Source organism: Centropristis striata, chromosome 18, assembly GCF_030273125.1.
Source record: "Centropristis striata isolate RG_2023a ecotype Rhode Island chromosome 18, C.striata_1.0, whole genome shotgun sequence".
NCBI classification, from domain to species: Eukaryota; Metazoa; Chordata; class Actinopteri; order Perciformes; family Serranidae; genus Centropristis; species Centropristis striata.
Genome location: NC_081534.1, coordinates 35,649,682 through 35,664,877, shown reverse-complemented (window position 1 = coordinate 35,664,877; position 15,196 = coordinate 35,649,682). Strand labels below are relative to the sequence as shown.

The window sequence follows — 15,196 nt, the reverse complement described above, 5'->3', positions numbered from 1 at the left end:
GTCCGGTGTGGGAAACAGTTACACTAATTTTTATATTTTTGGCAGTCACTGGACTCCAGTGTGTCTTTACAGGTTATTGGACCCATATTTTCATCCCTATGTTCCCCGGGACCTATGTTCCCTGGGAACATAGCTTTTTTAGAAAAAAAGTTCCTATGTTCCCTGTTTTTCCCAAAAAGGGTACTATCTTCCCCAGTAGCAATACATACTGGGGAACATAGGACCCTTTTTCTGAAAAAAGTTCCTATGTTTCCCGCAATCTACTGTCAGACTCTCAGCATGGCCAGCAGGCCTACCGTCTCACGGCCCACCTTAGCTCAAGCAGCACTCAACTTACATTATCACAGCAGCTACTTTCTGCTTACTTTGAAGTTCATTTTTTGGCTTTTTAAACAAGGTTTGGGAAAAGTGGGGGAAAAGGGTCCTACGTTCCCCGGTCTCATACAAAGAGGGGAACATAGGACCCGGGGAACATAGACACTCTCCCACGCATCAGAACAATGTGATGTCAGAAACATAAACAGTCCTAAACGTCTCTGGTCTGAGAATATAGCCGGGTTAAATCCAGCTGTCGGACTGAACCAGCTGTGTTCTCCTGTTAGCTAACCTGTGCTAACTGTAGCTAAACAGTGTAAAAGCTGGTTTGCTAACTGGAACCAGTTGGTTTACCTTGTAAAGTGTTTTTACCGTTAGCTAAACTAAACCAAGCAGCTTTCTAACCGAGCTGTTAGCAAAACTGAACTGAGCCTCTAAACGTAGCCATTAGCCCTGCCCCAGTTTTAGGTGCTTAGCCGCCCTGTTAGCTAATCTGATCAGCTAAACTGTTTTAGCTTTGACTCTCAGTGGTTAGCTAACTGCTACAACACGGAGCCGTTAGCTAACAACAACAAACTGTTAGCTTGTCTTAGTTTGAGACCTTTAAGGCTAGCTGGTTTTGTGTCAATCATTAGTTAAACTCAACCAAAAGGCTGATAAATTAACACAAGCTTGAACCAGCTGGTTTAGTTTGTTTTTAAAAAGTGTTAGCTTATCTAAAGCAAACTTGCTACCTGCTGACAACCCATTAGCTTAGCTTAAACAAACATTTTAGTTGCTAGCTGCTCTGTTAGCTAACCTGATCAAACTAACTATTGAATAACTGGTACCAGATTGTTTTAGTTCCCACACTGAACCATTAGCTAGCCCAAAGCTAGTAAACCACAGAGCCATTAGCTAATCTGTATTAGCCTAACTGAACCATTAGCTAACAGGAAACAGCTAGCTTCTACACTGAGGCGTCGGCTAGTTTAAATTAAACATTTTTAGCTCAATTGAATCATTAGTTAACCTTGAGTAAAAGGCTGACAAAATTAATACATTTTCAACTTGAACCAACTGGTTGTTTTTTTAAAGTGTTAACGAATCTAAAGCAAACTAGCTACCTGCTAACAGCCCATTAGCTTAGCTTAAACAAACCTTTTTAGCTGTTAACCTGATCTAACTGTTGTCATTAAACCTAACTATTAAATAACTGGTAGTTTCCACATAGCGTTAGCTTGGTTTGGTTGATCTAACCAGTGTTAGTGTTAGCAACCCTTAACAAACTGTTTCTTTATTAAAGGTTACAGGTTCTAATCGTGGCAGTTCTTCACTTCATATTATCCAGTTTTATTGTTTTATAGTTTGAGCTCGTCCCTTAAAGTTATCTGAGTCTCCTTCAGCTTCCACATCGTTCACCAGAACCCGAGTCTGTCTGGAGTTACATAAATTACATAAATAACAACTTGACAAAAACTGACATCTACAAATGTAAACACAACACCTCTTCCCGCTCACAGCCACAGAGTCAATACTGGTCCTGCTAAGGCTCTTTTTCTTGTAAAAAACCAAAACAACTAAGGCGACTGAGTGGAATAATCATTGGCACGTCTATGGATACTGTGATGTGGTTTATAGATAATAAGAGACAGTCTGGGAGGAATGTAGACGACAGAACTTTAACCTGTTTAATGCTCTGACTCTCCTTCATTCACTTCATTCTGTCCTTTCATTCATTCATCCTTTCCCTCCTCTTCCTTTCATTGATCCTCGTGTGATGGACGATCAGCAGGTTTCTGACCAGAAACAAAACAGAGTCCGGTGTGGCAGCTGCTCCATATGAATTACTGTATATATATATATATATATGTGTGTTTTTATATATATATCCGCCATCTCTGCAGATCAACCTGCCACCTGGCCCCAAAAAAAAAGGTTTTCTGTTGGAGTTGGAGTCCAAATACGATCCCGGCAGTCGTTGGTAACGTCATAGTTTTGTGGGGAAACACTTCATCAGGTACAACACAGGCCTTCAGAAACTCGGCGCCTGTTTTCCGTCTCGTGAATCCAAATAATAGAGTAATAAACCGGCCCGTCGTGTTCCGGCTCCGAGGCAGGAGGGAGGTCGGCTTCATGTAGTTCAACTCCTCGTCTTTCTATACAAGTTTATGGAAATAAAATGTGGATGTTCTCTGTCCTCATGTGGTCTTCTCCTTCTGGCTGCAGTTGCTGTCGGCGGCCTCCAGGTGGCGCTGCGCCTTCTGCTGCTCTTTGAGGCGGAGGTGTCGGGGCTTGACGGGCAGCGCCACGGCCAGCAGCACGCAGCCGATGTGGAGGCTGAAGTACCAGGACCTGCAGGGAGGGGGGACAGGTGAGACTGGGACTCTCTGCAGCGTTAACTAACACTTTCTGTCATAACTACCGCCTCTCGTCAAGCCCCGCCCTCCCTGGAACTCGGCCCCGCCCCCCCGTCCGGTAACCACGGTGCTAACTGGTAGTTGGTGTTGTCTCACTCACCGGTAGAACTTGATGGACGGACCGACGGACAGCAGGACGAATGGCACCACCGTGTAGCAGATGGCGATCTGAGTCGCCGCCCATGTGATGACATCATAGACCAGTTTATGGGCGGGCGAGTGCAGGAAGTGAGGCCGGACGTTGTGCCGGACCTGAGAGAATAAAACATAAAGGAAAACAGAACAGTTAGTTAGCAGCTTGTCACCAGGGTTATAGGCTAATAGCTAACAGCTAGCTAGCAAGATAATAAGCTAACAACTAACAGCAGAATTATAACACAGCAGCTAACGGTTAGCAGGGACAGCTAACAGTTGGCGGAGACGGCTAGCGGTTAGCAAGGACATCTAACAGCTAACAGTTAGCAGGGACAGCTAACAGCTTACAGCTAAACGTTTAGCGGGGGCAGCTAACAGTTATCGTGGACAGCTAACAGCTAGGGGTTAGCAGGGACAGCTAAAAGTTAGCAGGGGCAGCTAACGGATAGCGGCTAGTGTTAGCTCACCGCTCGAGCAGCCAGCGTGATGACGATGCCGGTGAGGAAGGTGAGGTAGTAGCCTGGATACGCTCCGTGCCACATGGCCGACAGGATGAAGGTGGCGGCCGTCGGGTGGTAGGGACACCGCTCGTAACACACCCTGCCAGGGGTCAGAGGTCACAGGTTACAGGTCAGGGGTCAGTCATGTGACACATTAGCATGAAGATGATGATGATAGACTGAAATAGTTTGCCTTCTGTTATTATTTCTACTACTGCCTCTTTTTGTTTTATTATTTATTTATTTCCTTTATAAACTTTTGTCCTGATATTATGCAGAATAAAATCACCAATAAAAATAATACGCTACATTATTGTCACTCGTTTATTTTTGAGGCCTAAATGTTTCTTCGCTGTAACTCTCTTCTCGTCGTAGAAAGAAACTAAAAACCTTGAACGGATCATCAGCACATTTTTTTAAATTAAATTATCAGACAAATTTTATTTGTTATTAATGTGTCTTCATTTATTCAACCAGAACTTTATTTTAACTTTCCAATGTTCTGATTTAATTTTGTCCTTTATTTATTTCCTGTAATAATTTACATTTATTATATTTATTTACATTTGTTTTTTTTAAAAATGACTTATTTCTGTTTTATTTCTCTTTGTATTTCCGTCCTTATTTATTTCCACAAAATGACTTATTTTTCCTGTATTACTTTTTAAATACATTTCTTAATGTAAATATTGTCTGTAGTGAGTCAGGAGCATTAATAAATAAATACATAAATACATTTTAAGAGAATAAATAAATAAAAATGTAAGAAACATATACAAAACAATATAAAGAAATAAAGTTAAAATATTGTAACAATAAAATTAAAGTCAATAAATAGTTTAATTAAACAAAGAAAATAATATTTCACGTCACATTTTCTCAATTTATTAAAGCCTCAGTTTATTTCTAGTTCCTAATGGCACATTCATTTATTTATCGAGTCATTTATTTATTTATTATTTATTATTTATTAAAACTCACCGTTTGAGCCAGTGAGCCGTCTGGATGTTCCAGTTGTCCAGGAACACTTTGAAACTGGTGGCTAACTGGAGGATCAGATGTAAACATTAAACAGCTGATTATAGATCAGATGTAAACATTAAACAGCTGATTACAAATCAGATGTAAACATTAAACAGCTGATTATAGATGTAAACATTAAACAGCTGATTATAGATCAGATGTAAACATTAAACAGCTGATTATAGATCAGATGTAAACATTAAACAGCTGATTATAGATCAGATGTAAACATTAAACAGCTGATTACAAATCAGATGTAAACATTAAACAGCTGATTATAGATCAGATGTAAACATTAAACAGCTGATTATAGATCAGATGTAAACATTAAACAGCTGATTATAGATCAGATGTAAACATTAAACAGCTGATTATAGATCAGATGTAAACATTAAACAGCTGATTACAAATCAGATGTAAACATTAAACAGCTGATTATAGATCAGATGTAAACATTAAACAGCTGATTATAGATCAGATGTAAACATTAAACAGCTGATTATAGATCAGATGTAAACATTAAACAGCTGATTACAAATCAGATGTAAACATTAAACAGTTGATTATAGATCAGATGTAAACATTAAACAGCTGATTATAGATCAGATGTAAACATTAAACAGCTGATTATAGATCAGATGTAAACATTAAACAGTTGATTATAGATGTAAACATTAAACAGCTGATTATAGATCAGATGTAAACATTAAACAGCTGATTATACACGTAAACATTAAACAGCTGATTATAGATCAGATGTAAACATTAAACAGCTGTTCAAGATCAGACGTAAACATTAAACAGCTGATTATAGATCAGATGTAAACATTAAACAGCTGATTATAGATGTAAACATTAAACAGCTGATTATAGATCAGATGTAAACATTAAACAGCTGATTATAGATCAGATGTAAACATTAAACAGCTGATTATAGACGTAAACATTAAACAGCTGATTATAGATCAGATGTAAACATTAAACAGCTGATTATAGATGTAAACATTAAACAGCTGATTATAGATCAGACGTAAACATTAAACAGCTGATTATAGATCAGATGTAAACATTAAACAGCTGATTATAGATGTAAACATTAAACAGCTGATTATAGATGTAAACATTAAACAGCTGATTATAGATCAGACGTAAACATTAAACAGCTGATTATAGATCAGACGTAAACATTAAACAGCTGATTATAGATCAGATGTAAACATTAAACAGCTGATTATAGATCAGATGTAAACATTAAACAGCTGATTATAGATCAGATGTAAACATTAAACAGCTGATTATAGATCAGACGTAAACATTAAACAGCTGATTATAGATCAGATGTAAACATTAAACAGCTGATTATAGATGTAAACATTAAACAGCTGATTATAGATCAGATGTAAACAATAAACAGCTGATGGTCTCACCTCGATGTTGACAATCCTCAGGTTGGAGATCAGGTCCCAGCGAGGAGCTCCGTCGACCCCGTAGCCGTTAAAACCAAAACCTGCAGCGTTGTTGATGGCGTCAGCTGAGGACAGAGAGACAGACAGGTGAGACAGACAGACAGACAGGTGAGAAAGACAGAGGCAGACAGGTGAGACAGTCAGGTGGGACAGACAGACAGGTGAGACGGACAGGCAGACAGACAGAATGACAGGTGGGACAGACAGACAGGTGGGACCCACCGAGTGTCCAGACGAAGTAGTACTTGGGTCTGGTGGTGAGCATGGACAGGTACAGGTAGACCACCTGGGCGTAGAACGGCATGTTGGCGATGAAGTCGTCGTCGATGTTTCGCTCCACGGGGAAAACTTTACACACCGACAGGAAGACGAGCAGGCAGAAGAAGGAGGTGGCCACCTTACGCACCACCTCGGTCTGAGAGACAGACAGGTCAGAGACAGACAGGTCAGAATGAGACACCATCCATTGATCAATACACTTGATCAGGTTCCACAACAACAGCAAGATGGGATCATGGTTTATCTCTTGGCCATTAAAATGTAAGACAGATGTTTGGACAGGTGTGAGACAGGTGTGTGTGAGACAGGTGTTGTACGTTTGGCGAGGGTTCGCTGGTCCTCAGCGTGCTGGAGGACTTCCTGTCCTGGTGGTGGCGGTGGCGGCGCGGCTCGCCCTCGATGAAGGCGATGTAGTCGTTGTAGGAGCAGGTGGGACCCGCCAGGATCCCCAAGAAGTTACAGTTATAACTGAAGTACTGCAGCAGGCTGGGCATCCTCCTACACAGAGAGACAGACAGGTCAGAGAGAGAGAGACAGGTCAGAGAGAGAGACAGACAGGTCAGAGAGAGAGACAGACAGGTCAGAGAGAGAGAGAGACAGGTCAGAGAGAGAGAGACAGGTCAGAGAGAGAGAGAGACAGGTCAGATAGAGACAGACAGGTCAGAGAGAGAGAGAGACAGGTCAGAGAGAGAGAGACAGGTCAAAGAGAGAGACAGAGAGGTCAGAGAGAGAGACAGAGAGGTCAGAGAGAGAGAGACAGGTCAGAGAGAGAGAGACAGGTCAGAGAGAGAGAGACAGGCCAGAGAGAGAGACAGACAGGTCAGAGAGAGAGAGACAGGTCAGAGAGAGAGAGACAGAGAGGTCCGAGAGAGAGAGACAGGTCAGAGAGAGAGAGACAGGTCAGAGAGAGAGACAGGTCAGAGAGAGACAGACAGGTCAGAGAGAGAGAGAGACAGCTCAGAGAGAGAGAGACAGGTCAGAGAGAGAGAGAGACAGGTCAGAGAGAGAGAGACAGGTCAGAGAGAGAGAGAGACAGGTCAGAGAGAGACAGACAGGTCAGAGAGAGAGAGAGACAGGTCAGAGAGAGACAGACAGGTCAGAGAGAGACAGACAGGTCAAAGAGAGAGAGACACATGTTAATTAACTTGGTTTTATATTCTAAATAATTTATTATTTAGTATTGTTTAATATAATAAAAGTACAAATAAATAAATAGAAAATTAAAAACATTGATGAATAAATATCCATCCATCCATTTTCCTCTGCTTATCCGGGACCGGGTCGCGGGGGCAGCAGGCTAAGCAGGGCGTTCCCTCTCCCAGCCACAACGTCCAGCTCCTCCTGGACCCCGAGGCGTTCCCAGGCCAGGAGAGAGATATAATCCCTCCACCGTGTTCTGGGTCTTCCCCGGGGCCTCCTACCAGTTGGACCTGGAGCTCCTCTAACGGGAGGCGCCCGGGAGGATCCTTACCAGATGCCCAGACCACCACAGCTGACTCCTTTAGAGGAGAAGGAGCAGCGGCTCTACTCCGAGCTCCCTCTGGATGTCTGAGCTCCTCCCCCTATCTCTAAGGTTGAGCCCAGCCACCCTACGGAGGAAACTCATTTCAGCCGCTTGTATCCGCGATCTCGTTCTTTGGGTCACTACCCAAAGCTCATGACCATAGGTGAGGGTTGGAACGTAGATGGAGCGGTAAATCGACCTAAAACCTTCTTCACCACGACGGTCCGGTACAACGCCCGCATCACTGCTGACGCTGCACCAAACCGCCTCCATCTCACGTTCCATTCTATCCTCACTCGTAAACAAGACCCCCAGATACTGGAACTCCTTCTCTAGAGGCAGTACCTCTCCCCACCCAGAGGGGGCAGTACCTGTCTCCACCCAGAGGGGGCAGTACCTGTCTCCACCCAGAGGGGACAACACCTGTCTCCACCCAGAGGGGGCAGTACCTGTCTCCACCCAGAGGGGGCAGTACCTGTCTCCACCCAGAGGGGGTAGTCCACCGTTTTCACCCAGAGAACCACGGTCGTAGGCCTTCTCCAAGTGCACAAAACACATTAGACTGGATGAGCAAACTCCCATGACCCCTCCAGAAGTCTGGGAGGGTAAAGAGCTGGTCCGTTGTTCCACGGCCAGGACGAAAGCCGCATTGTTCCTCCTGAATCTGAGGTTCCACAATCAGCCAGAGCCTCCTTTCAGCTCCCTGGAGTAGACTTTCCCGGGGAGGCTGAGCAGTGTGATTCCACGGTAATTAGAACACACCCTCGGTTCCATTTTTAAAAATGGGAACCACCACCCCGGTCTGCCACTCCACTGGCACTGTCCCAGACCTCTACGTGAAAATCGATCTTTGGCCTAGAGTGCTCTGGTACCAGGTACACTTATGAACAACTCTATGTTGTAACATGGTGTTTGTTATGGACAAACCGTGACTAGCACAGAAGTCCAATAACAGAACACCACTCAGGTTTAGATCGGGCCGTTCCTCCCAATCACCTCCTCCAGGTACCATCATCGTTACCCACGTGAGCGTTGAAGTCTCCCAGAAGAACTATAGAGTCCACAGGTGGTTCCCCTTCCAGGACAGGAAGGGGTGATAGTAAATAAATACTTTATATTTATTTATTTCCTTTATTTTTATAATATTTTACTTGTTTCCACAGTTATTTATGAATTCATGTCGCTGTATTCTAAGTGTTTAATAATAAAAACAAACAGACCTGATGGCTAAAATCTTCTGTCCTGGAGTCAGATGTTCCTCTTTACGCGCCATTCCTGTTCCACAAAAACACAAATATGTCATAAAAAACAGTCTTTATTATTATTATTATTATTATTATTATTATTATTATTAATAATATTATTATTATTATTATCATCATCTCACCGTCGTGGATTTCAAACGCCAGACTGGTGATCTTCTGTGTGATCACCATCATCGGCCTGCAGAGAGACAGGGGACAGGTGTGTGTGAGACAGGTGTGTGTGTGGACAGGTGTGTGAGACAAGTTTGTGTGTGGACAGGTGTGTGAGACAGGTGTGTGGACAAGTGTGTGAGACAGGTGTGTGTGTGGCCAGGTGTGTGTGAGACAGGTGTATGTGTGAGACAGGTGTGTGTGTGTGGACAGGTGTGTGTGGACTGGTGTATGTGTGAGACAGGTGTATGTGTGAGACAGGTGTGCATGAGACAGGTGTGTGGACAGGTGTGTGAGACAGGTGTGTGTGTGGACAGGTGTGTGAGACAGGTGTGTGCACAGGTGTGTGTGAGACAGGTGTGTGGACAGGTGTGTGGGCAGGTGTGTGAGACAGGTGTGTGTCAGACAGGTGTGTGGGCAGGTGTGTGTGTGGGCAGGTGTGTGTGTGGACAGGTGTGCGTCTCACCCGGTGAAGTCGGCTGAGTACATGCCGTAGTCGAAGACGTAGACTCTGGTGATCTGACAGAGACTCAGGTAGCTGAGCGCCACCAGGAGGCAGTACCTGGAAGACACACAGGTCGCCATGGAGACGAGCATCACTCATCCTGTCACTCAAACTCTCACCTGTATTCATGTCAACAGGTGTTCCATAAATACAAACACTGCTGATTTCTTCACATGGAAAGTGTGAGAAAGGTGAGAGACAGATGTGAGACAGGTGGTTGTGAGACCGATATGGGACAGATGTGAGACAGGTGGTTGTGAGACAGATATGGGACAGATGTGAGACAGATATGGGGCAGGTGTGAGACAGACATGAGACAGGTGTGAGACAGGTATGTGAGACAGGTGTGAGACAGATTTGAGACAGGTGTGAGACAAGTATGTGAGACAGGTGTGAGACAGATATGGGACAGGTGTGAGACAGATATGAGACAGGTGTGAGACATGTATGTGGGACAGGTGTGAGACAGATATGAGACAGGTGTGAGACATGTATGTGAGACAGGTGTGAGACAGATATGAGACAGGTGTGAGACATGTATGTGAGACAGGTGTGAGACAGATATGAGACAGGTGTGAGACAAGTATGTGAGACAGGTGTGAAACAAGTATGTGAGACAGGTGTGGGACCTGTGTGATCCTTAAAGGGGCGGAGCCTACTTGTGCATGTGCTCCACTCCGGTGAGGATCATGATGCCGTAGGTGAGTCCGCTCTGGACCAGGAAGTGCAGCGCGTACCTGCAGGCACAGGTGAGACCTCAGACACACTAACGCCTCTAATATAAATACATAAATATATAATAATAATAATAATGAGAATAATAATGAGAATAATAATAATAATAATAATAATAATAATAATAATAATAACAATAATAATAATATTTATCTGTGTCTCACCAGCCGAAGCAGAACATGGCGAAGTAGAGTCCCAGCAGCGTGGCCACCACGTGTCTGATGAAGGGACTGGTTCTACTGGGATGGAGGAAGAGGCGAAACCAGAAGGCCGAGACCAGAGCGCCCAGCTGGCACACCACGAAGTTCACCTGGCAGACAGAGAGCAGGGGAAACATACCTTACATACACAACCTGGCAGACAGAGAGCAGGGGAAACACACCTTATATACACAACCTGGCAGACAGAGAGCAGGGGAAACATACCTTATATACACAACCTGGCAGACAGAGAGCAGGGGAAACACACCTTATATACACAACCTGGCAGACAGAGAGCAGGGGAAACATACCTTACATACACAACCTGGCAGACAGAGAGCAGGGGAAACACACCTTATATACACAACCTGGCAGACAGAGAGCAGGGGAAACACACCTTATATACACAACCTGGCAGACAGAGAGCAGGGGAAACACACCTTTATGTAAAGAGTCTCAGCTCCCCATTAAGAGTCTCAGCTTCCCATTAAGAGTCTCAGCTCCCCATTAAGAGTCTCAGCTCCCCATTAAGAGTCTCAGTTCCCCATTAAGAGTCTCAGCTCCCCACTAAGAGTCTCAGCTCCCCATTAAGAGTCTCAGCTCCCCATTAAGAGTCTCAGCTCCCCATTAAGAGTCTCAGTTCTCCATTAAGAGTCTCAGCTCTCCATTAAGAGTCTCAGCTCCCCATTAAGAGTCTCAGCTCCCCATTAAGAGTCTCAGCTCCCCATTAAGAGTCTCAGTTCCCCATTAAGAGTCTCAGCTCCCCATTAAGAGTCTCAGCTCCCCATTAAGAGTCTCAGCTCCCCATTAAGAGTCTCAGCTCTCCATTAAGAGTCTCAGCTCCCCATTAAGAGTCTCAGCTCCCCATTAAGAGTCTCAGCTCCCCATTAAGAGTCTCAGCTCTCCATTAAGAGTCTCAGCTCCCCATTAAGAGTCTCAGCTCTCCATTAAGAGTCTCAGCTCCCCATTAAGAGTCTCAGCTCCCCATTAAGAGTCTCAGCTCTTTTATATTGTAATTATTTGGACGTAATAACTACTTTTTTCAAATATTGTAGATTTTATGTGGATTTGTTGTTAACGTTCTAATTAATTTCTTTATTATTTTTTCATTTATTTTTCAGATATTAAATTTATTACATGATAATTGAAATATTTCTATTATTTTTCTAATTATTATTATTATTATATTTTTTTAAATATTCTGATTTATAATTCGCAAATTTCAGTCTTGAGTTCATTTGTTTATTTGTAATTTGTTTTAATTAAATAATTAATTTCACTATTTACATTTTATTTTTAATACATTTCTGATATTATTATTGTTATTATTATTATTATCATAAAACATTATAATATTATTTTATATTTTATTTAAGCCGTAGAGTTTACAAGATTAAAATCATAATAATTATTCAGTGTTAAAAAAATCGATAAAACATTAAAATATATTCAGTAAAATAAAATAAATCTTATCTTTGAGATATTTCCTGATTTTAACTTAACAACTTATTTTACATTTTATTTAAAATTCCCATTTCATTTGTATTTATCTTACTTTATTATTATGAAATATTGATATTCATATTATCATTATTATTTATTATTATTATTATTATTATATTATATTATTTTTTATTTTATTTAAAATTCCTATTTTATTCGTACATACTTTTATATTATTATGATTGTTTATATATATATATATATATATTTGTCTAATTCACATTTGATGTAACGAGCAGTAACTCATAACTTTAAATGAAAGTTTAAATCTTAATTTATTCCATTTTAAATGTGTACAACAGTAATAATAACATTATTAATAATAATTCCTCACACTGCAGCGTCAGTTTTTAATATAAATGATGATATTTGGACCTGAGCATATTAATATCTCACAGTTTCATACTTTTATTTATTCAGGAGATTTGTTTTCTTTTCTGAATGTTGTGAAGTATTAAAATTTCTAATATTCCTGTTATTTTATCTTTATATTACAAATTGATATTATTATTATTAATATATGTGGTTCTGACTGAACGCTCTTTATTTATGTCCTTTATTGTTTCTTGTGTTTTTAAATAAATATCCTGAATGAACAAACGTGGCTTTAATATTAATCATTGTTTTTTTATGATTATTTATAAAATAAATAAATAAACTAATAAATAAATAAATCGCCTCATGGAGCCTCAGAAATGTGTTCAAGTCAAAATATTTTGAATATTTTAACATGATTTTTGCGATCAACTTCAGATTGAACAAGTTTTTATATGAACACATGAATAATGTTCATTATTATTATTATTATTATTATTATTATTATTATTTTTACATTATTATTATTATTATTATTACATTATTTTTATTGTTAATATTATTATTACATTATCATTATTACTACATAATTATTTTTCTTATTTTTACATCATTATTATTATTATTATTATTATTATTATTATTATTATATCTGATTATTGGCCCTTTGGTGATAAAATGAGAAGTGATCAACATGACATCAGTTCTTTCATCATGTCTGAATAAAGCACACACACACACACACACACACACACACACACACACACACACACACACACCCTGCTGCCATCACCGGAGAAAAACCGTCACCGACACGAGGCCTCCATCCATCTTGGCCGCGGCGCCGCGGCTCGCCGTGTCCGCCTTTAGTGTGGCTGAAGGCGGCGTGAGAGCGGCCCGGCGGCCGCCCCGGTCCCGCCCCGGTCCCCCGGTCCCCCGGTGCCCCGGTCCGGCGGCTCTTACCTGGTCCAGCGGCAGGTCGGTGATCTCGCTGACCGGCTGCAGCAGGCTGGAGCCGGTGCAGGCCGTGGATCGGCTCTCCTCAGCGGCCATGGCTCCGCTCTGCGGCCGGGTCTGCTGCTTCTGTGTCCGGCTGCAGCGGCTCAGAGGCGGCGGCGGAGCTCCGTGATCCGCCGACGGTCTGTCTGAGGCTGGGTGCTGCTGCTGATGATGCTCCTTCCTCCTCTTCTTCCTGTTCCTCCTCCTCCTCCTCCTCCTCGGTCTGTCTCCCCCTCCTCCCTCTGAGCCCCTCATCCATCTCTCCTCCTTCACTCTGTGTCCTCCTCCTCTCTTCATCCTCTCTCCTCCTCCTCCTCCTCCTCCTCTCCTGGTTCTGCTCCTGATGGATTATCAGACATGTTGAAACCACCAAACATCAACACCAACACATCAACACCAACACACCAACACATCAACACTAACACATCAACACTAACACATCAACACTAACACACCAACACTAACACATCAACACCAACACATCAACACTAACACATCAACACATCAACACTAACACATCAACACCAACACATCAACACTAACACATCAACACCAACACATCAACACCAACACACCAACACATCAACACTAACACATCAACACTAACACACCAACACTAACACATCAACACTAACACATCAACACCAACACATCAACACTAACACATCAACACCAACACATCAACACTAACACACCAACACTAACACACCAACACATCAACACATCAACATCAACACCAACACATCAACACCAACACATCAGCACCAACACATCAACACTAACACATCAACACATCAACACCAACACACCAACACATCAACACCAACACATCAACACATCAACACTAACACATCAACACCAACACTAACACATCAACACTAACACATCAACACCAACACACCAACACATCAACACTAACACATCAACACCAACACATCAACACTAACACATCAACACCAACACTAACACATCAACACCAACACATCAACACTAACACCTCAACACTAACACACCAACACTAACACATCAACACTAACACACTAACACTAACACATCAACACTAACACATCAACACCAACACATCAACACTAACACACCAACACTAACACATCAACACATCAACACTAACACATCAACACCAACACACCAACACATCAACACCAACACATCAACACAGCAACACTAACACATCAACACCAACACACCAACACATCAACACCAACACATCAACACTAACACATCAACACTAACACATCAACACACCAACACATCAACACCAACACATCAACACTAACACACCAACACATCAACACTAACACATCAACACCAACACATCAACACTAACACATCAACACCAACACATCAACACATCAACACTAACACATCAACACCAACACATCAACACCAACACATCAACACTAACACATCAATACCAACACATCAACACCAACACATCAACACTAACACATCAACACCAACACATCAACACCAACACATCAACACATCAACACCAACACATCAACACCAACTCATCAACACTAACACATCAACACTAACACATCAACACATCAACACTAACACATCAACACCAACACATCAACACTAACACATCAACACATCAACACCAACACATCAACACATCAACACCAACACACCAACACATCAACACCAACACATCAACACCAACACATCAACACCAACGCATCAACACTAACACATCAACACCAACACATCAACACTAACACATCAACACCAACACATCAACACCAACACATCAACACATCAACACTAACACATCAATACCAACACATCAACACCAACACATCAACACTAACACATCAACACATCAACACTAACACATCAACACCAACACATCAACACTAACACACCAACACTAACACAT

General features: G+C 41.9%; 1 protein-coding gene across 1 annotated transcript; it reads right to left on the bottom strand.

Annotated features, from left to right (window-relative positions):
* Positions 1-1,579: 1,579 nt before the first annotated feature.
* Positions 1,580-13,451, bottom strand: mboat2b (membrane bound O-acyltransferase domain containing 2b). The gene is made up of 13 exons (XM_059356107.1): positions 13,258-13,451; positions 10,441-10,586; positions 10,201-10,278; positions 9,503-9,598; positions 9,009-9,064; positions 8,842-8,896; positions 6,435-6,615; positions 6,061-6,253; positions 5,800-5,903; positions 4,331-4,395; positions 3,317-3,449; positions 2,815-2,966; positions 1,580-2,649 (listed from the first exon to the last, which is right to left on the bottom strand). Exons 1-13 carry the CDS (start codon positions 13,345-13,347, stop codon positions 2,496-2,498), a joined length of 1,503 nt encoding a protein of 500 aa, XP_059212090.1. The 5' UTR covers positions 13,348-13,451; the 3' UTR covers positions 1,580-2,495.
* Between the last annotated feature and the right edge of the window lie 1,745 nt (positions 13,452-15,196).